At 49.1% G+C, this 25238-nt stretch overlaps 1 protein-coding gene and 1 pseudogene across 8 annotated transcripts in view; both read right to left on the bottom strand.

The window, feature by feature from the left end:
* DDC (dopa decarboxylase) overlaps positions 1-25238 on the bottom strand; it is a 68086-nt gene that overhangs the window by 13386 nt on the left and 29462 nt on the right. For all 8 annotated transcript variants that reach the window (XM_057731821.1, XM_057731822.1, XM_057731818.1 and 5 more), the window contains 4 exons: positions 19856-19922; positions 15240-15334; positions 9736-9803; positions 994-1070 (listed from right to left, as the gene is read on the bottom strand). In XM_057731821.1, the coding sequence (XP_057587804.1) occupies positions 994-1070; positions 9736-9803; positions 15240-15334; positions 19856-19922 (307 nt within the window). The remainder of the gene's footprint in view (positions 1-993; positions 1071-9735; positions 9804-15239; positions 15335-19855; positions 19923-25238) is intronic.
* LOC130851460 (60S ribosomal protein L23a-like) lies at positions 8731-9329 on the bottom strand (annotated as a pseudogene).

Genomic DNA, 25238 nt, shown 5'->3' with positions numbered 1-25238 from the left:
ATGCACCCCATGAGATGGTGGGCAAGTTTAAGAAGGTGAAACCAGGTCTGATCTTCCCATGGAGACCATGCGGGCTGGGGTCTGGGCAGGAGGGAAGGGGCTGTGCCTTGATTTGTGTCACTACTGCTCAGGCCTCAAGCCACTGTCACCAAAACTGCTTCACTTTCCCTCTGGCCGGATTCCTTCCCAATAAGTGGAGGGTGCAGTCAAATGATCTCTGATGTCCCTTCCATCACTAACACCCACTGTTGTCTAAGGAAACTCAATGAGAAGGTAGCAGAAGTTCTTGGAGACTCAGTCTGTCCTTCCCTCCCCCAGGTCCCCGGCCCCCATGGTGGCCGGGAGGGCTTCAGGGAATGAGAGAACCCTCTCCCTCCTGGAGGCTGAGTCTTACGGGGACAGACAAGCATGTAAGTAACTGTCCCCAGCATGTGTGTTACTGCGGGTGGGCACTGGGGGACTGGGGCGTCCATGCAGGTGGCCTGTATCTGTTCAAGATCACAAGTAATCTGTAAGATTTTTTTTTAAACTAAGAGACTCAAGTTTTAGAGATCCCATTTGTGTGCAGATCCTGCCCCAGCCTCCCCTGAGTTTCTCTTCACTCCCCAGGCCCCCGGCCCAGCTGTCTTCCTTTGCTTTTCTTCCCCTGGTGCTATTGGTCTAAGCGATGCAAAGACTCTTTAGGAAAGTCATTGTTTCAAAGGCTCCGTGCAGGAGGTGCCCACGCCCGTGCTGAGGGCCATGCGTGGCCCCTCCAGCCCTATGGATGCCCCAACCCTGCCCGGAGCAGTCTGGAGAAGAGCCAGGGCCGCATCACCCCCCCTCAACCCCATCCCCCCAACCCACCCCCACCCCCCCGGCTTGGGAAGCAGCTCTTCCTGGCTCTGCACCCAGCCCCCCAGGACTATTCTGTAGACGTTTCACTTTGGCTCCTGGGTACCGCGGCTGCAGCTCTGATGGAAACAGACTGGAGAAAGCAAGGCCAGTGCTTACCTGAATCCTGGTGGTTGTGTTTTAGGTAGACGGGGTCCAATTTGAAGGCTCCGGTCAGATCTGTCCTCTTTTTCACCCTGGATTTTAAAGAATAAACGAAAGGACTTAATGAGGAGGCATCTCAGGTGGGCCTGCATTGCCCTCACCTCCTGCTCCTTCTCCCACTCAGCTCTGGCGGGCCCCCCTGCTCCCCGACCCCCTCCCTGAAACCCCCACTCAGCACATGTGCCCCTCGTCTGTGCCCCCCCTCCCCAGCCTGGCTGTAGCACAGCATTAATCTCAAGAGCTCGGGGCCCCTGTGGTGGTGGGGGGACGTGTTATAATAAAAAATAAGTATTTGGTCTCTGTCCCTGGTCCTACTAGAATTGCACCGAGTGCTGACATTGAGTCTGCCTCTCCATTTAGTCAGGACTTCTAGAACCGCTTCCAGAAAATTATATCCTTTTCTTCATAAAAATCCACACAGGTTTTGATACATTTATTCATAGTAACCTTATATCTTTTCCTGCTATTATAAAAAATATTTTTAGAAATTGTACACATGCCATTTATCATAAATGTAAATAAATGCAACCTTAAAAGTGCTGTGTATCCAGAAATCTTGCTGTGTTCTCTTATTACTATAGATACTTTCTTGGAAGAGTCTGTTTTCTCTGAAGACACTCACACCATCTGAGAATCGTGAGTTGTGTGGCTTCCACTGTAATCCCTACTTTTACTCCTCTGTCGTGTCTACTGCGCAGGTAGGAAAGCACAACACTAAAGAGGGTGTACGTTATGGGAACTGTGATTTTTTTCCCGATGCTAAAGGCAGTGCTTCTAATATTTCACCACTAAAAATAGGTCTGCTGCAGCTCTTCTGAAGATATTTTTTTTTATCAGATTAAGAAAGTTCTCTCCTGTTTGTCTTTTACTAAGAGCTTTTGTTCTGCATGTTTTATCTAATACTTTTCCCATATCTAATGTGATGATAATTTTTCTCTCCTTTACCATTAAACATGGTCAATGACATTTTAAAATCTAATATTTTTAAACCACCCTGGGGTTTCTGGAATGAACACATTTTGGTCACAATATACCATCTTTATTTTCCCCTTAAACATCACTGAATTTTATTTGCTAAAATCTGACTTGGAATTTCCACATGTAATTTTGTGAGCTCATCCTGTAGCTTTTCTTTCTCAGCTTCTCATCTGGTTTTGGGATCAAAGTGACGCTAACCTCATCATACGTGTCTTCCTTGCTGTTCTCTGAATTACGTTTAGGATTAGACCTACAGTTGCCTTGACAGTTGGCAGAACTTGCTGTTAGAACGTGGATGTTTCTGTTGTGTGAAATGCAACTATTGGCACATTGTCTTTAGGGCTATGAGATGTCTCAGATTTTTCTATTTATTCTGGAGTCAGTCTTGATGATATGTTCTTTGTAGTTACCGAATATGTACATTTGTAGGCAATTCTGGCATGATGTAATTCACAGGGCTCCCTGACTATTTTCTTAGATCCCTGCGGTGTACGTGGTTACGTCTTTCTCATAGTCCCAGTACACTTTACTGTGCCTTCTCCTCTGTTTCTGGTCCATCTGTCCCAAGATCCCCTATCTCCCGAGGCAGGCCCAGGACCAGCACGTGGCTGCATCCATCTGTGCTCCTGCCTCCTTCTTCCCCATTTCATGACTGTCTCTTCATCGGCATTATTTTCCTCCTAGTTGCAGGGGTTCATTCGGTCCTGTTTTCTGGCTGCCTTTGGGCCCTTAGCGCATTACTTGCTGCCTTTCACCTTTTCTGTGTAAGTCTGTTCTCCAAATCCTGCTTTCCTGCGTGCCCCGAGTCCTGCCACATCTTCATATTCACTGAGGTCCTAGAATTTCCCATTTCCCTTTATTCCTTGACCTGTGGATGCAATGGGTCTGTGCGGGTCTGCTTTTCAAAATTTAGGTCCCAGCTTTGCTTTTCCTTGTGAAGTTTAATGACATCATAAAGAGGAAGACTTTATTTAAACAAACAAATGGACGTGTGCCTGCACGTGCACAGACACACACACGTGTGCAGACACCCATGCGTGCATATATGCACACAACACACAGGAACACCCTTTCTAGGCATCAAAATCACCTCACCCAGGACGGGCCTCATGGTGAGGAAAGCCTCTCCCTTTCACCACACACATAGCCAGAAACGCTACAAAGAATTCAAGATGCTGAAAGCACCAGGACCAAGGTGCAAAGGAACCAGGGAGAGTCAGAGAAACTGTGCCCTCGCGCGTCTCACACGAGTTCTAGAATCACGTCTTACCATAACCAGAGTGATTGAAGATCTTCCCAAGTAACTAAATGTAAAAGAAAAATCCAGTATAACAGGAGTGTACAAAAGCTATAAAACTAAAAAAATTTAATTTTATTTGGAAAAAAATTAATCCTTTTTTTAAAGGCAGAGTAAAACATGCCCTTGGTGGAATTTGAGGTTTTCTCTGGAGAAAATCTGATATTAAGGGACATTAAGGTCAGAGCAGAATGGTTCATATTTACATATAAAAGATTCAAAATACCCGAATGAACAATAAAAAGCTTATGAAGAGAATAATGAAATCATTATAAAATGTATTTACTATGCTTGTAATGAGGGCAAGTTTTAGAAACTTCAATTATCTTGTCCGTTTCAATATTTAGAGAATATAACCAATAAGTTTACTTTAAATTACGGACTAACCATTGGTAAAATTTCATTAAACAAAAGAGAGCCACTTGTTTTTTTGAGGAATACAAAAAAGCCAGTGAGAGCGATAAAAAAAAAAAACCATTTACATCTTGTTTGTTGTATTAGCAAAATGTTTAAACACATCTATAAAAAACTCGCAACTTAGGATTGTTTGTTTGCTTGTTTCCAACTCTGAGGAACTGAAGGATGCCTGGCCTTTTCTGAAATCCAGTTCTTACGAGCATCCTTTTTATCTGTGTTCTATTGTGTTGGGACAGCTCATTTTTACTGCAATAACCTCCTAGAATAGCAAAATAGATGTATGTCAGTCCCCGGGTATTTAGCACAGTGCAAAAAAGCCTCTGAGTAGACTCTTAGCCTTCCTTCTCTCCCCGCTCCCTGTCACCAGGCTACGAGGCTCACTTACACCCTCTGCAAACATGCAGGGGTCCCCAACCTGGGCCTGGCCTGCTCAGCGGACCCGCAGCTCAGGTGGGCAAAGGGACAGCTGCCTTGAAACAGGAGAGGGATGCTGCGGTCCATCCACCCTCCTTTGGCCTTTAGGCTGTACGTGCTAGGGCTAAAATCCAGGACTATTTTCAGTATGCAGAGAGAAAGTGGAATCAAAGTCAACTTGAACAAAAGTAGACATAGAATCAGGGCCCAATTTTGCCTCATTCACACCAAAAAACAGCTCTCATTCTCCAGTTTCTTCTGTATCCATCTGGAACAATTCCAATGTTTCTCTTGTATATTGCTTTGTATGCGCGTCTCCATTTGCATCCTAGGAGATCAATAATTCTGTACCTGACTCTTATTACTCAGTTATAGGTTTTGAACCTTCACCCTCATTGCATCAGACGTGCGGCTCTAGCACGGATGGCTGTGTACCCTTAGTGAGCCCATGCACATCTCAGAACTCCAGTTGCCTCAGCTACAAAACAGGGATGATAATTCCTATACCAGTAAGGCTGCAAATAGGATTAGATGAGATGACCTAAGATAAAGTAAAGTGCCACCTAATAGCAGGTAATACCTTGAATGTAAAATTGGTACCCGAAGCATCATTACTGCTGTAAACGTAAGAATCGGGTGCCCCGGATGAGGGTTCAGGAGCATCCCCTTTGCCCATTCCAGCAAGGGCAGGGGGATTCGCTCCAAACACCCCAAGAACTTAGGTTTACATCTCACTTCTTTATAGGATCCGGTGCTATGATTTAACTCAGCACATCATTTCTCCAAACCAGAAGTCTTTGGAGAGCACCTTTCACATGTGCCTGCTCCAGGAGCCTGGTGCTCACAGGTGCACAGGGCCAGGCTGTACATGGGGCTATGGGACTGTGCCAGGTGGGAGGGATACCTCAGCAACGGGGACCCATGGAAATGGCACTTTAAAGGTGCTCAGTAATTGATGAGATATTGGAAAGTTGCATGCATATGTGAAATCACCAACTTTAAAAGGCGGGCAGCTTACTTAAAACAAACTTAAATATACATAGACCACAGGAAACCATCTTCAGTAGCTGTCACCTGTTCTGAGTTCACTGTTGTGCACACGTGTGTCCCAGGGCCTTTGCACTGGCTGCTGTGCCCACCCCCCACCCCCACCCCCAGGGACCCACATTGCCTGGACCCTCCTCATGTGCCCTCTGTCAGACGCCACTTCACCAGGTAGGCTTCTGGGCCATGAATGAAGGGGCCAATCAAGGGGTCTCCCCTGCACACCCCCTCTACCCCGCAGCTCCCAGGCGCTCCCCAAACTTCTCCCCTGACCCTCTCTCCTCTGTCTTCCCAAGGCCTTCTCCCTGCTCCTCCTCACCCCATGGATCTCAATTTGCATTGGACGATACTTGATCTCCTTTAGGTTTTCTGTTTCCTTTGGTCATATTTTATTTACTGAAAACTCCACCCCATGGCTGAGATTCCTTGAGTCCAGGAATAACAGTGGTGTGGTTTCAGTCCACAGTGCTCGAAATAAAACACTTTCCACCTGAATCCTGACCTTTCCTTCTCCTTGCAGGTCTTGCTTTGAACAGGGCTGCCCCCAGTGCAGGTGCTACTTCACTAGTGTCACGCAGGCAACCCCTGGGGTGGGGTCTGGATGGGGATGTGAGGGGCCTGGTGCCAGGTGCCCCACAAGCTGGGCAATTCTCAACCTGGCCCTGTAGGAAGGAGAGAGAACCTCTTTACAGGGAAAGGGTGCTTGGTGCAGTGGGGCCAGAAGAAAACCTAAGTTTGATAAGAATCAAATAGATCAGGAAGTAGTAGGTGGCATAATTAAGATGATAGAGTTTTGGGCTTCCCTGGTGGCGCAGTGGTTAAGAATCTGCCCGCCAATGCAGGGGACACGGGTTCGATTCCTGGGCTGGGAAGATCCCACATGCCGTGGAGCTACTGGGCCTGTGAGCCACAACTACTGAGCCTGTGCTCTAGAGCCTGAGAGCCACAACTATGGAGCCCATGTGCCACAACCACTGAAGCCTGTGCGCCTAGAGCCCATACTCTGCAACAAGAGAAGCCACCACAACGAGAAGCCCGCGCACCACAACGAAGAGTAGCCCCCGCTCACTGCAACTAGAGAAAGCCAGTGTGCAGCAGTGAAGATCCAACACAGCCAAAAAATAAATAATTAATTTAAAAAAAAAGAACAGAAATTGATTGCTTAAAAAAAAAAAGATGATAGAGTTTAAAGTAAGCTGACCTGGGTTAAGCCCTTAAATATTAGCCTTATGGCTTTAACTAGTAATTTCTTAGGAGCACTATTCTGGGCTGAATTGTACCCCCCCCCCCCCAAAAAATTTATACATTGCAGTTCTAACCCCTGGTACCTTAGAAAGTGACTGTATTTGGAGACAATTTCTTCAAAGAGGTAACTGAGTTAAAATGCAGTCATATGTCTGGGCCCTGAGCCCATAGGACTGGTGTCCTTCTAAGAAGAGGAAATTTGGCCACAAACAGGCACAGAGGGATGACCACGTGAAAACCCAGGGAGAAGACGGCCATCTACACGCTGAGGAGAGAGGCCTCAGGAGGAACCAGCTCTGATGACACCTTGATCTTAGACTTCCCGCCTCCAGAATTAGATCTCTGTTGTTTAAGCCGCTCAGTAGGTGGTACTTTGTTACAGCAGCCCTCGCAAGGTAATACGAGCACAGGGCCCAAAATAGTAGACATGAGTAATTTTTATGTGAAAACATGAATCCTTCAAGATCAAATTCCATCAATCGATATTCATATCATCATTACGATATCATGGAACAAACCCCTGGGTTTGGAAGAGACCTGATCCTCCCAAATTCGTGAAATCACCTCAAAACCCTTGACAATCATTCTGGCCAGGACCTCAACAGCTCAGGAGAGAGCAGGCACATCCTCTATTATAATTTAAATTTTTACTCATTTATTTATTTAGCCTTTCAAACCCACAGGCGGGTAGGAAGCTCCTTAAGTATTGATCCACCCCTCAAATTCCCCACGCCGAGGGGATAACTAACTGCCCTTCTTCATGGCAAAATTTCAGATACTGGGGGCTGCTCTTGTGTCTCTAGGGCTCATGTATAAGTTTCTCCTACAGGCTCATAACCCTCGAGTCCATTTTCCTATCTCCAAATGACATGGCCTTGTTCCTGCATTTCCCGTCTCCTCCCCACATCGCCTCCCCTTTGCCAAATCCCCAGCTAGGGCTGGTCCTGAATGGAAGACAGGATGCCAGGAGGGACCCCTCTGAGACAGACGGACACACAGCCACCAGCTCTGGCTGCATCTTCCCCCCGAAGCCTCGGCTGTCACACCAGGCTCTGGGAAAGGCCACAGATAAAACACCTTTTCTCTCATCTTTTTAACTTACTCCCTGGCTTTCTGGACACAAGGGCAGATGCTACGTTTATCATATACATGCTTATCACATCTCAGCATCTGGGTCACACATCAGTAGTCCCTGAGAGCAGCAGTCTCCCCATCTGGAAGCAGGGGCAGCAGTGTCAGGGGCCTCCCGGCAGGGCTGCTTAGGGGGCCAGCAACTTCACTTAATTCAAGTGTCTTGAAGGCGGCCTGCATTTACCAGGCTCATTGAACATCCATTTCTGACATTATTTTATACCCAGGAAATGAGTAGAACATCACGGCTCATCCATGAGCCCGTCTGGAGTCACCTCGTCCCACCCCCCATCAGCTGTCCGTTGCCTGTCCAGCCTGGTTCTGTGGCTTTTCTCTGCCAAATGCCTTAGCTAAGGACCCCTTAGCTGCGAGTTAAGTTGCTCAGAGGCCAGCCCCCTCCTCACAGAACAGAGGCCTCCAGGACCCCTGCCGGCTCCACGCCAGCTGGGTGCTCTAGACCTACAATTCACCCACCATCTCCTTCGGACAGTGTTTGCACCTGACCCAATACCCCAGTAGAACATCATTGCATCTCAACCTGAATTAAAGTTTGAAGAAAGGGAGTCTTGACACACTGTATAAACTACCCTTAAAGTGTTCCACTTTAGGTAAAATAGGCAAATATAACCACAAGATTATGCAAGAATACTAACATTCATAAAAGCTATAGCTTCTATAAACTCTTATTAACATTTCAGAGAAACTTTAGCCCAAATACAAATGGGTTTTAAAATCACGTATCAGAGCTTAGGGCGAAGACTGACAAAAAAAGAATTTGATTTAAACAGGAGTAAAGCACCGAATATATCGTTTAGCTTTAGATAGAGTTAAAGGGAAACTGATTATTTGGTAAACTGACTTCAGCTGGATTGTGCGAGCGCTGCTTTCCTCGCCTTTTTAAGGTGGAAAACAATTCACTTAATTACACAATGATCAATTTTGCACAAAATTCATGCAAAGCCTCCTGATCTGAAGATTCATTATCCAACCTCTTAGTCTAATAAACTCAGAAGAACTAGTTTCTAGTAATCCCATTCCACTCCCAGTCATCCTCATTCTTTACACATCCTCAATGCAGCGAAACACTATCCACTTTAATTTTTTGAATTCTTTTTATCGTTTTTTTTATAGTGAAAACTTTTATATTTAGAATTAGCCAGCTGGACTCAGTTTAGATGGTCCCAATTTTGTTGGCAACATCCAAAGCATTATAGTCTGCAGCCAGTCGAACATATGCCTTCTTCTCTCCATCAGGCCTGATCAGGGAGTTCTCCTTAGCCACGTCAAGGTCACAGAGCTTCTTCACAGCCTGTTTAATTTGGTGCTTGTTGGCCTTGACATCCACAGTGAACACAAGTGTGTTGCTGTCTTCTATTTTCTTTATGGCTGACGTGGTGGTGAGGGGGAGCTTGAGGATGGCATAGTGGTCAAGCTTGTTTCTCCTACGGGAGCTCTTCCGAGGACATTTGGATTGCCGCCTGAGTCGCAGTGTTGTGGGCCGTCAGAAGGTGGGTGACGTCCGGATTTTCTTTTTTTTGTGGCTCTGGATGCCTTTCAAAACTGCTTTCTTGGCCTTCAAAAGCCTTTGCTTTGGCTTCAGTTTGGGGAGGGGCAGGGGCTTCCTTCTTCTTTGGCGCCATCTTCCTGAAAAGGGTTCCGAAGCCTTGTTCCCACAGGCTTATAGAGTCCTTGAATTCTTTTTTCTTACTCTAAAGATAACCAATGTGATGACGGTACTGCTGTTAAGAATTTTCAGGGAACCTCTTAGAAAACAGAATTACTTTTATTTTTCCTTAGCAAATGCTTTTAAGCATTTAGACTTAAATGTATTAAACATTTAACAATAAAAACACAGAAGCAAATGAATTAGAAATATGTGCCAAGATTAATTTGTATTCTTTTGTTTTTGTTAATGCTAGATAAATTAGACCAGAGATTTTTTTTCTGTTAATCTTCTCTTTTCTTGTGCCAATATATACTAGATAATAGCATAGAACAGAGTAAGATTTAACAAGAATTCCACCCATGGTTCAGAAATGCAGGCAAGCAGTGAGTAATGCCTGTGTTTCTCCAGCAATGGCACCTCACCTGCCAGGTTCCTTTCATAGAAACTATTCTAAAGGGCAGTGTAATTGCAGGGTAATTAACATCTAATGAAGAGGGAAACTTACCACATAGCAGAGCAGTCAAAATTTACCAAGAGCCATTTGTGGGGATTGAAGTTAAATGAGTCTGCAAACTGCCAAGGAACAATAACAAAAAGAAAACACTGCAGTTATTAATGCTTAGCTATATAACAAGACCTCAGGCATAGTAATTAACAGCGTGTATTCTCAAAAGAAACCCAGCCGACCATGCAGAGGGGAAGGGAAGCAGCTGAAACCATGGGGTCTGGGGCTCGAGGGCACTTGGGCAGGTCTGGGCAGCCACCCCACCTACCTGAGCCTCTTTTCACTCATTTTCAAATCCTATCTTGTGAAACATGAAGCTAACATAGATCTGATTCTGGGTTGACGCACAAAGGGAGGAAGAGAGCTTTGGAGCCAGAGAATCGGGGTTAGCATCCAGGCACAATGCTTCCCCGTGTGGGCTGAATGGGAGTCCTGCTTCATGGGGAAGGTGTGAAATCACAGCCACGAACTCCTCAGCGCAGCTCCCGAGGGTGATGCAGAAACCGTCCAGTGCGAACATCGAGACGGTCCCCTGCTCCGTGGTTGTAAGGCCAGCCAGGCGGAGCCCAGGGAACCGTGATGAAAGAATGGCTACTGACCTCCCGCAGCTCTGGTTCAGCTGGGGGGTGGGGGGGGTGGGGAATCTGGTGAGAGAGCAGTCATTGGGGGCCCTATGAAAACCACCGCCAGGTAGCCCTAAACCAGTCTCCCTGCTCGGAGCGGGAGGGAAGGGGCTCGCTGAGCCAGGCAGGGATGTGCCTCGGGGGCACCCTGCAGAGGGGCACCCACAGAACTGGAGCGAGGCTGAGCTCTGATGGACTTGAAGGGTACCAGGTTGACCACTGAAAAAAAACCACAACCTAACAGCTGAGAGTTAAGCTTTATTTGGCGGACTTTCCGAAAACGTCAAGCCCGGAAAACAGCCTCTCAGATTGCTCTGAGGGACTGCTCTGAAGAGGTTGAGGGAGGAGTCAGGATATATAGGAGTTTTTACAACAAAGACCAGATAATTGGAACATCAAAAGATTACTGTTAATTAAAGAAAACCAGACGTCTCAAGTGAAGAAATTTAGCATTTTTCTATGTATGGGAATATGCAGGAGTCTGGGCTCACTGAAGTCATTCCTCTGATGTGCACCTTAGCTATCTGGGGTCAGCATCCTGTGCTTTGTCATCCTGGGTCCCCTGGGGTGCACCATCGGGGTGGCTGCAGCGGTTGAGGGCTGCAACATCCTTTGTTTACTCTTATAGCAGCAACATGTTTCTATGAGATTTTATAAATGAGGGATCGGAATGAGATAATATCTAGAGCCTTCCTATCTTGATTTGATGTAGGGCTATCACCTTTGATCAAGGGATGCATTTCGAGGACCTAGGGACAATGGAAAATATGCAGACTTTCAAAGCGTAATCTGAGACTGACCCGGACAAAGGTTGTGGGACGTTTCCAACCCCGTGAGGATGCCCGCCCCCACCAGCAGCAACACAGACACACCTCATAGTTGGGTGGGCTCTCCTGCTTTGCAAGTGTGAGTCCTGTTGCAATGCAAATAGAAGTGAGAGTTCTTTTTTTTCTCTTGAGAGCAAGGAAAACAAAGAGAAGGATGAACAGGCTAGAGGAGAAATAGAACCTGGCCTGAAAGAGTTAATCACTCTTTGTTTCATTTTAACTGTCACTACTCTGTAGTGTCTGGAACTAGATTTGTACTTCAGGAAGCTAACCTCACTCCCTGACACTATGTAAATTACACTGGGGCACCTATCACCCCTAACTCTGTGTGAGTTACACCCTGCCTCTCTCTCCCTACCTACCTCCCGGGCACTTGCATTCTATACGTTGTAACAAATCACCCCCTGTAGTTTCTGCATTTCAGAAAGCAGGTCTCCAGCCAATAAACCAGAGGCAAATGGACACAATTAACAAGCTGCCGGACCCCAATTACCGGGCAGCCTGATGCCAGCTATGGCTATTTTGAATTAATGTGAAGGAAAAAGAATGCAGGACCTTCACCAACTCGATCCTTATCACTTACCCCGTACAAAATCTTCCCCGACTCCCGAGGAGCAGGGAAACAGTGTTTGAGGTGTTAGCCTGCTGTGTCTTCCCTTCTGCCTGGCAGGAAAATAAAGCCATCTCTCTCTTCCTCCAAAATCTCTGTCTCCGTATTTCTGTTCGGCCTTGGTGCACAGAGTAGCCGTTACTGCAGCAACAGTTCCGATTCATTTTTAACTGGGGAGATTCTCAGTTCCACGTAAAATGAGATGTTATTTATATCTTATGTGGCACGCTTTCAAATTTGCATTGTCTGAAGCCAAACAAAATTTATCCACACTTCAAACTACTAGACAGTTTGGAATAATCAGAATTTTAATTCACAGGTGCTGTGTCAGACAATTGGACTCAAGGAAATACTTTATGCATGTTTCCTCAACTTTATGACCTAGCAAAGTTCTCAGAATATATGTACCATGATCAGCAATGGGAAAGTGTAAATTTCACTCTAATCAACAGTAATCAGGATCAACCCTTTTTTTTTTTCCTATGATGGGTTGGTTCTTTTACCAACAGTGATGTAATAGACAAACAACAGTTCCCGTTTATCTAAATGTTTTCTTCTTTATTTCTAAAGACACCATTCATGGTCATCGTACTCATAGCAGTAAGAGCATCTCTGGACGCCAGCAGTAGAAACTGCCAACAGCTGGCTCTGGGTCACTTGGCAAGTTCAGGTGTCATCCTATTTTCAAGGAGAAAAATAAGAAAGTTCAACCAAGGAGGGCAGTCTGCGTTTTCACCGAGCTCTGTCACTTGTCAGAGCGCCTGCCCTGGCTTATCCTCTGGCCGATGCACAGGACCTGGGTCCACCTGGGGGCCACGTGGCTGCATCTATAATTGAAGAAAGATGATGGCAAGGCCCCAGCCGGGAGGAACCTCGTAGGGGGAAGCTTCGGAGTCTCCCTGAGGTCTTGGGACACCTCTTCTCCATCCCGACAAGGGGGGAAGAGCGGGGGCCGGGGCAGCCAGGAGGGGCCGGAGGGGAGTGTGGTCTGCTGACGGCCACCTTGCCCGTCCCCCTGCTCTGGGGGAGCAGATTCATTTCCCTCCAGGTTCCAATAAAAGCAATGTTGAGAAAGAGACAGGAAATGATAAGGAGTTTCATTTGCTGATAACGGGGAAACAAAAGGTGAAAGAAGGGGCTTTGTTTGCTAGGAATTTTATGAGTTCCCTCCTGGGGCTGATCTGCATAAACGTTTTTCATTACCCACAGGGGCCTTTTCTTCCTGCTCTTGGAGAGGAAGGCTCTTATCTCCTGGGCAGGGCAGGGCCAGACAGGATATTGCAGCCCCTTATCTGCCAGCTGAGCAGCAGGCCCTCCCAGCTCAGGGACCAGGGGCCACAGGAGGATGGATGGATGGCAGGGACTCCTTGCTGGGTACGAAATCCTGTCTGCTGCTGATAGGATCTCGCTGCAGCCCCACTGCTGGGGTGGTCTGACAATCAGACAACCTGCCCCCCTCTCCGCCCCCATGAAAATTAAACCTTAAGTTGTGGGTTCATGGAGAAGAGAAGAGTGTAGGGGGAACAGATCGTGAAATTCTACAGCTGATACTCAGAGTTAGAAAAGGCCTTGGGAGGGGCACCTACATCCCCAACGAATGCTTTGCCGTTGGTCCCTCGAGACCCCAGGGACAGACATTCCCAGCGATGTGTATCATCACACACAAGACCATAAGACCACAACAAAAGCTGTTTACATGGTGTAGAGATTCAGTCTTCATTTCCCAGCACCAAACACCCACCTAAGTAGCTATCAGCCATGAACTACAGGGGCTGGTGTGAGCATCCCGTTACCAGAACTTCTCATGTCCTACACCCCTTCCCAATACTTCCAGAGGCCTCTGCAGGCTCCATTTCCCACCGAGGATTGATCTAAGCCCTCGGGCACATTCAGTGATCGATAAGTAATTATTGAATGAGTGAGTGAATAAATGGATGGACGTGTGAGAGAGATGTAAACCAGAATGCACCTTCAGTCATTAGCGATAAAAGCATTATTCACCCCAAAGATGGGAACTTTCTATGCTATACCTCTGACACCCACTTTTCTGGTATTATGCCGTTATGAGAATCCAAATTAGTCATTAGAAAATTGATTGGCTGCAGACAAGAGAGTGGAGAGAGGTTTGGAGGGATGGTCTCTCCAGGTCCTGGTGAGAAATGACAATGGCGTGGAATGAGCGCACAGCTTGCTGTGTGCAGACGCTGTTTCTCAGCCTTTTAAATATGATTAACTCCTCTGAGCCTTACAAAAACCCCTCAAAGGAGGCATGATTACAAAATCCATTTTGTGAGGTGTGGAGAGGGTACTGGCCTGCCCTAGGGACATGACTGGTCCTAGGACAAAGCCAGGATTCTGGACCCCTCATGGCATGTACATCTGAGTCCCTGGTGAGGAGGGACTTCCTGCCCCGTAAGCGGCCGACAGTGAAACCCAGCTCTGATCTGAAATGACGCATCAGGGCCCATCCCTAAGATCATCTCTCTGTGTTAAGTCTGCACCCTGGAGAAGCAGATCACTTTGGTTGCTGTTTATGAAAAGAAGCAGGTGATTTAGCTGGCATCACAGGCCACATTTTACAAATCTGAGAGTGCACAGCACACTTAAATGCATCGGTGGCTGCCTGTCCCATCTTGGTGACAGTGAACAGCAAGCTCAGCTGCACGATGAGCACATGGCTAGGACATTAATCCAGATCGAATGGAATGGCAGGTTGGTTTTTTAAAAATTACTCCTTGATCTGAAATGCGTTAAGATTTTATTTTCTTCCTAAATATTTCCCCAGTTTTGTAAGCTAAACTCTATCCTATCATGACAGCTCTGCCTGGGATTTGCAGACAGAGAAACAGAGTAAACATCAGGTGTATTCTGAGAAGACCAGGTTGCATGACCGGGAAGGTTCTCACCCCCTGTCACAGGGAAGTGTAACTTCCACGCATTGCAGAAACTGGTTTGGAAATTGTTTGCTGAAACGAACCACAGTAGTAAAAAGACATGAACGGGACTTCCTAGGTGGTGCAGTGGGTAAGAATCCACCTGCCAATGCAGGGGACACGGGTTCAATCCCTGCTCCAGGAGGATACCACATGCTGCGGAGCAACTAAGCCCATGCACCACAACTACTGAGCCTGCGCTTTAGAGCCCATGAGCCACAACTATTGAGCCCATGTACTGCAACTACTGAAGCCCATGCACCTAGAGCCCATGCTCTCTGCAACAAGAGAGGCCACCACAATGAGAAGTCCACGCACCACAACGAAGAGTAGCCCCCGCTCGCTGCAACTAGAGAAAGCCCGTGTGCAGCAAGAAAACCCAACACAGCCAATTAAATAAAATAAATAAGTTTATATTAAAAAAAAAGACATGAACATCACATCATTATAAGGAGAAGTGACTGATCACAGGATACCTTTTAAAAATGATCTTGTTGAGTAGCACACTCACCTCCACTCCATTCAGAAGATGCCGGAACTCAGGGCAGATGAAGGCACTGCCTGCATAGGCAGCGTCCACGTGAAGCCACATGTCCTCCTTGTGACCTGAAGCCCAGAAGTGACCTGTGAGCTCTTGGAGGGATGCCTTCATCCCAGGTGCCCACCAGGGCACCTTCTCGAATACAGTCTGTCAAGAGCGTCTTTCAGCCTGATGTCTGCGTCCCCGACAGGCGGTGGTGCTGAGGCAGAGGCTGTGTGCTGCTGGCCCCGACGGCGCCTGGCACAGGGACCAGGATGCCCTGACTCTCGGGCTGATCCTCACACCCAGCCGAGCTCCAAGGGACCAGTGTACCCCAGCCCCCCAGCCTGTGCATCCACATCTACTCTGGGTATGCGCCGTACTTTGCCCTCCCCACCTCACCCACCGGGAACTTTCTCCCTGATGCTCTCGGCTCTGAGCACAAGCACCTCCTGAGGCTGGGACCACGCAGTCCACCCTGGTCTCTCCAGCCCTACGTGAAGTTCAGTGACCTATTGTACACTTCCTGAAATCACCCTCAGCTCCTTTCGTGAACATATTTCTGTGTTCCAACCATACTGGAAAAGCCTTGCAGGAAGGGAACTTGCCTGACTTTGAGCTGGGACAGAGTCCTGTCTAAATGTGGTCCCTTGGGACTTCCCGGGTGGTCCGGTGGTTAAGGCTCTGGGCTTCCATTGCAGGGGGCGTGGGTTCAATCCCTGGTCGGGGATTTAAGATCTCACATGCCGTGCGGTGAGGCCAAAAAAAAAAATACAATAAAAAATAAATGTGCCCCCTCAATCTGAGTGTGATACGCTAATATAAGATCACCCAGATGGGGTTCAACTCCCTTCTCCAGTCGCCCAGCCTCCCTGAGGTCTTACTGCCCTCCTGCAAGCTTGTTCTCCTCTCAGAAAATGGAGATAAAACAGCACCCCGACCTTGAGGGGTAAACCAGGTAACACATAATGTCCCCATCGCGACACTAGGACAGACTCGGTGAGGAATGACGTGATCACTGTGACTATTCCCTGCCTCCAAACTGGGTACTTCCCGCGGCTATGAAATACACAAGCAGGAGAGGCTGTGGGTCTGAGCAAGGGGTGGGCATCCTTCCCCTACAGGGGCGGAGCTGCCCCAGGAGCCCAGGGGTCTGTCAGCACCTGCATTTGTACTGGTGGATGGAGTCACAGTTCACCTTTGCCTGCGTGAGGCTGACTCATCACACACGATGCTATGAGGGGTGAGGACCAAATCTGAGCTCTGCTGATAAAAGACAGAAGAGGCATTTCAAAGCCTCAGTTCAACGTGACCTTCAGGATGGAAGGGGTGACAGCCCTTGGATCAAGATCACATGTGAACCAGGGATGGTGACATTGCCTCAGAGGATCATGCTGAGTGAGCTGAAAGCACACTTTATGGGCTCATCGCCTCCCACAGACCAGCCTCCCCAGGCGCCCATGGAGCTCCCCCCATGGAGGCGGCTGCAAGCCAGGAAGGGCACGAAGCCTTGGGAGAAACGGGATCCGGGAAGGACAGGATGGCCGGCACCACTGCAGCCACGTTGTCATCTGCCGCTGCTACAGCTCAGACACGCTGAGGGGGAGACACTTCAGACGCACTTACAGCACAGACCCAACATCTCAGGGTAAGCTTGGGCTCTCCTCAGGCAGCAGGGGCCACTGGTAAGGAAACTGCAGTTTCTGTTAGAGGCACTTGGATGGAGTTTGACAGAGGCCAGGGCTCAGGACCGGCTCAGGACTGAGCAGTGAAGGGTCAGGCGGACCGGCAGGAAGGACACAGCCATGAGGATGGGAGGAGGGGATGGAGTCCGGGGGCTGCAGACGGGCTGTCTTTCCCCTCTGCCCTCATCCTGAGAGAAGGATGCTGGTATCACAGGAGAACCACCACCCTAACCTTAGCCAGGCCTCCCCTGGACAGACAGAGGACAGGAAACCTGACCCTGGACCCCCAGGAGGGGCTGGAGTCGTGCCAGTCCCCAAGGCTCTCACTCCAGAGGGCGCAAGAGATCCAGGGAGCAGGGGGCGGGGAAAGATGGGGGGCCTCAGATGGGAGGGGGCACCTGAAAGAAGGGTGCAGAGAACCAGCCTTACCCCCAAAGAGCTCTGGCCTTTGCCCTTGGCTCCAGGGAGGGGCCCTCTAGCCCCTGGAAGGCCTGGCCTGATAGGAGTCATGGCCCCCAGGCAGCCACGCCCTATCAGCTCTGAGTCCTGGAGGGCTGGGGACTAACAGTATTAACCGGACCTCCGTGAGGGGCTGGGAGGGCGGGCAGCCCCAGCCGTGTGTGACACAGCCCAGTACAAACTCAACACCAAAAGCTCAGCAAGTTTCCTTGGCAGGGGGGCCCCACTCTGGGCCTGTTGTCACGCATCACAGTGGGGCTGGGGATGGGGGAGCCATGGTGATCTCACAGGAGGGGACAACCCGAAGCCCCGCGTGTGGACCCCACCCCGCTCTGCCCCAGGCACCTCCTCCTGCAATAACCCGTAACCACAAGGAAGCTCTCAGGTGCGGAGGATCAACCCCGAGGGAGGTTTTGGAAGCCCTGACCTTGGAGCTGGTGTCCGAACCGAGGGCAGCCTCTGAGGGACTGGGTTCCCTCTAGCCGTGTAGTTGGCCTGAAAGCCCCACGGAAGGATCTTCCAGACACCCGTGGACAGCGGACTCCCGAGGGGCGTCCCTTCTCGCCACGGGGAGGGGAAGAGCCGCGGGTACCACCTCTGCATCCCGGGTCTCATATGTGATCGCTGCCCCCCACCCCCCACCAAATACTGCGGGTATCTAAAGGGGGGTCATCATCAGTGATACACAGGATTGTCCACGTTGACCTGGTGGAGAAATCTCGGCAGTGAGCGGGCCGTTGTGCGCTCGCCACGTCCGCCGGGGACAGCCTCTGCGTTTTGCCCCGAAAGCATCACTGACCCAGCTCTCCCCACGGCCCCGGAGCCGAGAGTGGGGGGAGCCCCAGGACAGGAGGGCAGCCGGGGCAGCAGGGCCGTGTGGGCGGTGCCCTTCAGGGGACTCGGCCCTCTAATCTGATGGCCCCAGAGTGACATCAGCCGGCCGCAGGCCAGGACGTCCAGTTCCCAGCCTGACATCTGAATCCAGGGGCTCAGGCCTTGGCTGGGGAGCAGGGTTTGAAGCTCACAAGGCCACGGCCTCGGCCACAACTGCTTGTCCCTCCTCCCCGGCCCCCAGCCTTGGCCCTGCACCGCCGCCTCCAGCCAGCTGCCCAGACGTCTGCCACGGTCACAGTGGGGGAGCCAGTGCCCGTAAGAAAGGATGCACCAGGCCACACCCACAGCCACGTCGCTGGCCGGCCACCTGCTCCACGTCCCCCGAATCACGAGAGTGCCTCTCTCCCTCGTCTTGCACCCTCTCTGTGCATTAACTCATCCACTCAGAAGCCCATCATTTTGAAAGAACTGTTGTTCCTGTCTCCACTTTGCGGATGGGGACGAGCTCAGAATTGAAGGCACACGGCTTCAAGGGTGGCCAGGGCTGCACCAGGGCTGCCCGTGACCGAGGCCTGCCCGGCACACACCATCAGCCATCACTCACGCCGGGGGAGACGGTCCACTCCCGCATCCCATGAGTGTGGTCCACAGGCGGACCCAGGTGAGGAGAGGCAAGAAACCACTGGCGTTCCGTGGACAGGCAGTGAGCCAGGGTCCAGCGGCTCACGGGATGCCTTGCACAAGCTACGGTGCAGCTGTGAAACACCCAGACCCTTCGGACGACTCCCGCCACCCCCTCCCACCTGCATCCCGGGGCAGCAGCTCTGCCTGCGGCTGTGGGACTGGCCCTCCTGCCCCGAGGACAGAGAAGGGGGTGGTTGCTAGCCAGGGGCCCCTGCCTGAGGAAAAGCCTTGGGGTCCCAGCAGCCCCTCCTGGCCCGCTGAGCTCCCAGGGCCTCAGGTTAAAGCCGCTCGTTCACAGCTTACCTTTGAACTCTCTGAATTCTGGTCTCTGTGCTCCAGTGAGGCAGGTGAGGCTGCCCAACAGACACACGAGGCACACACTCTTTATGGTAGAAATCTGGGTTTTTTGATATTGATTTGCCTAATCGCTTTAATTTGCTCAACTACAAGTATATTCAGGAATTCCAAAAAAGCAAAAGAAGATGCTGGAAGATTTAATCCAAGGACAGAAAATTTTCCTGCCATCACACACACGACCCTCTGAGAGTCTCAAGAGCTGATTCTCCTCAATGGGGGGCAACACAGCCTTTGCCATCTGACATCACCGTTATATTTTTCTTACCAATGGTGTGTTGGTATAGCTAAGCTTAGCTTTTGTCCAATTAGCCCAAATTCTGAGTTTACAGAGTTCAAGCTAAGGAGGTTTGTGTCACTGTAAACACGAGAAGAGTTTGGCAAACTATCCTGCAATAGTTTAACGATGTTAATATTATAGTATAATATATGTTGATATATACTTATATATTTATAATATATACTCATTTATATAATATATTCTACTCTAATATTAAGTTAATATTATGGAGAGACCAAAGAGGCAGCCTACCAAAGTCCCCGGATATCGAGAACATTTTTCCCAAAAGAAAATTTTAATCAGGTACTTACAGATGGGCCCCACTTCTAAGAGGCTGTCAAAGGAGCAGCAGGACGTGGTCCCCAGTGTAGCCACCACCTGGAGAGTAAGAAGCAGAGTCTTTTTCAGCCCTATATCGTAGTCACTGCTGTAATCTCCACATACACAACCATCCACCCAAGTGCAGCCCAGAGCCTGAATCCACATGCTGGATGGAGATGTGAGTCTGTAGAGGCATATTTAATATTTGCATGGAAGCATCATAACAGATTGGGAGAAACAGCTGGAAACAGAAAACTAGGCTGTGAAATTACAAAGGGCACTGGCACAGATTTCACGGGATGCCGAGGGACAGGAAGGAAGGCCTGGACCAGGTGAACAGCATTCCCTGTGTTCTGCTTTATTGATAGAAGTGTATAAATTGGCTATAAGAATATCATTCCTTCCATGAAGTAGGGAGTTTGGGTTTTCTTAGTGTAGTGTGTGGTGTGTGCGCGCGCGCGTGCAAAGCAAGCACACAGAATGATAGGCATGTCATCGGCCTGGCTGGGGCTGCTCCAGACCTCATGGGAGGTGGCTTCTCCATCAGCCTCTGGGTCGGCTCAGAGTTTGACCAAGAGCATCATTCACTGGCTTTCATCTGCTGCCCTTCTCTCTCAGAATAATACTGTCCCCAAAAAATTAACTTCAACCTTCAAAAGATGAAGCTTGGCTCTCCTAAGGAAATTCACAAGAAAGCCCTGCTGACCCTGAAAATAATTCTTAAAGGGTGTGCTGAGAAAGCTTTGAGAACAACTGGTCGCCTGGCTGGGAGACGTGGCCGGGAATTCTCTGCCCCGTCACTTCTGCTCCCTGAGTGCCCTGCAGCGCTGTGACCTCACTTGCACACCTGACTTGTAAATTCCTGTGCATAAAGCCGCCTCTCTCTCTCTCTCTCTCTCAATCCATGAAGCTCTTGCAACCAGGGTCTGCATCGTATTTCTTTGTGTTGCTAGGAACTCGCACTTTGCTGGCACAGACTAGGTGCTGAAACATGTGCTGCACACAAACACTGTCCAAATGATCAAAAAGCATCTTATGTTTACAAAACCAAAGAGCCTAATTGATTTATGATGGCGGGTACTGTCTGGATAATGAAATTTCTCTCTCGATGTGAAAGGCTGTGAAATTTCATCCAATCCATGTAGCCTTTATGGAGCCCCCAGCAATGCTCCCGGGTGCCCTGAGAAGAGAGCTGGAGGGGTCAGAAACACACAAGCTAGGAAACTTGAGAAGCTGGCTGGAGGCCTATCTGGCTGCATTTCACCTGCGACCACTTGGGTTTGACCTGAAAACCAAATGTGTCTTTCAGAGAAAGTCAAAGTGATCTAGCCAGGGAGGCATGGAGTCTGTGCTGAGATGGCTCCACTGACACAGTCACTTGGCAAGGCCAACAGGTTGGAAGGATAGTGCCACTGAAAAGAGAGCTTGTTTTACCCACGGGCAGAGGGGATGCCAGGCCACACAGGGCCACATGGGGAAGCACCAGGGTCGCAGAGTGAGGGGAAAAGGTGGGCAAGAACTACGGGTTCTCTTCAGGGAGGAACAGGCAAGGCAGACCAGCCAGGCTTAGGTTTGATGAGTGTGAATTATTTCCGAATATTTCAGCGGGCTGTGGGGCACAGGGCAGGCCCTGGTGATCTGGTCCCTGGCTCTGGGGAGATCGGGGCAGGAGAAGAGTGGCCTAGAGTGAGAGAGCCCCATGGGGAGACAGCCAGGGTTTGTGGGCTCCCAGGGGCTGGTTTGCTTAGGAAAGACTCACTTGTAAGATCTCAGGGAACTGACTAGACCTCCAAGGTCAGCAAGGTCCCTAAGACATCCATGCATCAGCAACACAGAAAATGAAAAGGCAAGATGAATACACAGACATTGAAGCTGAGCACTTGGGGCAAAAAGGCCAGAGTTGGAGGCCCAGCTCTGCGTCACATTGGCACCTCACTGCGTTTTTGTTTTCTCACTTACAACACAAATGCACTGGACCAGGACCTGCCTAGACCATAAGGTCTGTGGGTGTAGACCTTCCAGACTCAATGTTTCCCGTGGCTTCTCAGCCCCTTTCCTTCCCACCTCTGTACCTGCCCCCCTCCAGTCCAAGTGCCAAGCATTTTCCATGCCTGCTTCATCTTGACAAGATGGGTCACGGAGTGGGAATCCAAGTCAGTGAGCCATTTTTCTCTGGTGTTTGCAATTCCTCCTGATATATAACTGAATACTAAAATGCTTTGTCTAAGGGGCCTAGTTTGCTAGGTATGGCATGAGACTCTTTTAAAACACTTTGTCTGTGTCATAAAACGTGCAGCTTCAGAAAACCACAAGATGATTCAACCTTCTTAATACCGCTTGTAATTTATTTTCTCAATTTTAAGAGTCTCTTAGCAATGACGTTTCTCTGGTTCAGCAATTCCTTCCATTTCACCTCATTTTCCTCCGTTAAATTCTAAGGGAAGTAAATGCCATACCTTCTGTCTTTAAAATTATACCTAAATATTAAAAAAATTATTAAACTGTTAAAGTTATTTTCTATTAATGTATACACAGGAGTATGTCTACAACAATTTCACCGAATGTTAGTAGTGCTTGTCTCTTACAATGAGATTTGGTTAATATAAACCCTATATTCTTAGACTTTTATGTAATGTTTTTGTTCTGAGCGTGGAACATTTTGTAAAAATGAGAAAACACTGCCCAGTCCTAGGAGTGGCCTCAGCGGAGAACACGTCTCAGCCAGGCCTGGGAGCTTCGCAGAGATTATTTTCAGCCGTCATGACCCTCCTGAGCTGGATGCCTCCGTGACCCCTACTTTACAGTTGGCCTAAGTGAGGCTCCCAGGGAGGGGGTGGTCTGAGGACACACAGGCAGGAACAGACCACGAGGTGAACCCGGGTGTGTGAAAGCTGGTCCTGCCGGATAAAGAACCGAGCACGCGGGGCCGTGCCTGAGGCCCTTCCAATGCACCCCAGCCCTGCGCATCTCTGCAGGCGGCGCGTGGGCGGCCCTGGGATGCAGGCTCTCGGGAGGATGTGCCAGGCGGGCGTGGCGGCAGGGCCGCGTGCTCGGTGTTCCGGCGGCTGTGAGTCAGCTTGTCCTCATTCCCAGAAGCCGCTTTAAAGCCCAGCACCTGCTCCGCTCCAGGCTCTGATTACCCCGGCTCAGCTCAGCGAGGCTAACCTGATTTCAGCCGCTCTGCAGAGGCCTAATCACATTTGTGCGGGGGAGGCAGGGCGGGGCCGGTGCGGGCGCCCCATGTCTGAGAGCCTGGGGTGGTCCTGCCACCCCGCGCTGTCCCCTTCCCCTCCTCCTTGTCTGCTGTCCTCGCAGGGCTGCTCTGCTCTAATACAAGCGCTGCAGGCTCTGCCCTCTGCCTCGGGCCTGACCTTATCAAGTCAGGAAGGCAAACCATCAAGAGGAAGAAAGGGAAATTTATAACAAGCCCCGGCAAGTTCCTGGAGGGGTAGTGATTCTGATTTCCCAGTTCAAATCTGCCAGACGTGCCCCCTGCTCCGAGCAGCAGGTCTTGACTCTGAAGGGGCTGCAACCCCATTGCGAAACCATGAAGGAGGTGGGCAGGGCTTTTGGGCTCTGAGGGGCTGCTTTGCTTAGGAAAGGCTCACTTGCCTTTCAGATCTCCAGGAACTGGCTAGACCTCCAGGGTCAGCAAGGTCCCTAAGACGTCCAGGCATCTCAGGATTAGGCACAGACTTACACACGTGCAGAATGATAACCACCAGGCATACATTTCAATGGGAACGTGCCAGCAACAGGTCAAAGCTCAAGCTACCCCGTCCAGGAGGCCTCTCTCTCCAGCTTCACAGGCCCACGGCTGCCCCTTTAAGATAATAACCAGCTGCATCTCCTCGCATATCGTATCCTGTGATCTTTCACATCTCTGTGCCTTGCAGTACTGTTTTCTTCCATAAGACAGGCATGTACACCAGTACAGGGGGGCCCTACCCACATGTGCTCCAGTAGGGGGCGGGGGGTGGGGGTTTATGTGCTACCTCTTAGCAAAGGCTTCACTGATGACCTCTACTGAGCTCATCACACCCTCTACCCCTTGTTCACATGCATGGTCCTCATCAAAAGGCACAAAGATCAGGGACACATCTGTCTCCCACCAGGAACATCCCAGGAGAAAAGGGACCACACCTCTCTGTGAATGCTCGGGGCTGGCACAGGGAAGGCCCCAAGGAAAGAGGCATTCCACGCAGGTTGGACTATGAGCTCTGATGCGCTTGAAACCCTCTGCTCAGCGCAGATTACACCCTGGTGCAAATAACTGTTCCCTTAATGTCTCCGCTCTAGACAATAAGATACTTGAGGGGCCCCCTTGATCTCAGCATCAAAGGCCCAGCATTCTGTGGGTGTTCATTTGTCAAACAAATGAATGACAGTGAATTAATGTGGAATCGTGGCCTATTCCATCACGAGAAGCTTTGAAATGCAATGAGTGGAAGTATCTGGCACCTACTCCTAAGACCACAAACTTGTCACCTTTTTCTTGAGAGGCCACCATGAGGACTGTAAAATGTAGTCGATGGAGGTGTAGATGCCTCTTAAAGGACACATACAAAATGTACCAGCAGACATCTTGGCCACCCTGAAGAGCTCACAAATGATGCTTAGTTCAAAGTCCTCACAAACTCAAAGGCACAGAGTAGCAGCCAAAGTGAAACACAGCACTGTCTCTGAAGTCCCACCACCAGATTATGAGAGCATAGACAAGAATGTCTCCTCCCACATCAGTAAACAAGGGATATTGGGGTCATCAAGCATGCAGCCACTGTAGACTCCCCAAACTGTGCACCTGAGGGGATTCAGGATGGAGAAAAGCTGATATAGTTAAGGTGCATATCAAAGGAATGATTTCACTGAGCCCAGGCTCTTGCATCCTACTATACACAGAGAAGTGCTAAATTCAAAACCAGATGTTTCAAGTAGAATTAACATTAATTCTATACAATCTCCTCCAGAAACTAGAAGAGGAAAGAACCACTTCTCAAGTCTTTTTATGAGCCAGTATTACCCCAACATCAAAACCAGAACAAGACTATAAAAAGGGAAAACTACGAACCAATATTATTCATGACTATAGAAGTAAAAATCCTAAAACTATTAGTAACTAGAATCCAGCAATATATAAAAGGAATTACACACTGTGAACAAGTGAGATTGATTCTAGGAATGCAAGGCTGGTTTAATATTTGAAATTCAATGTAACACGCCTTGTCAACAGACTGAAGGAGAAAACCACATGACCATATCAATCAATATAGGAAAATCATTTGGCAAAATTCAACACTAATTCATGATAAAAATTCTCAGAACTCTAGGAATAGAGAAAAACTTTCTCAACTTGACAATGAACATCTACAAACC

The sequence above is a fragment of the Hippopotamus amphibius genome, chromosome 4, assembly GCF_030028045.1.
Source record: "Hippopotamus amphibius kiboko isolate mHipAmp2 chromosome 4, mHipAmp2.hap2, whole genome shotgun sequence".
NCBI classification, from domain to species: Eukaryota; Metazoa; Chordata; class Mammalia; order Artiodactyla; family Hippopotamidae; genus Hippopotamus; species Hippopotamus amphibius.
Note: the sequence above shows the minus strand (reverse complement) of the source record. Positions and strands in the feature narration are given on the sequence as shown.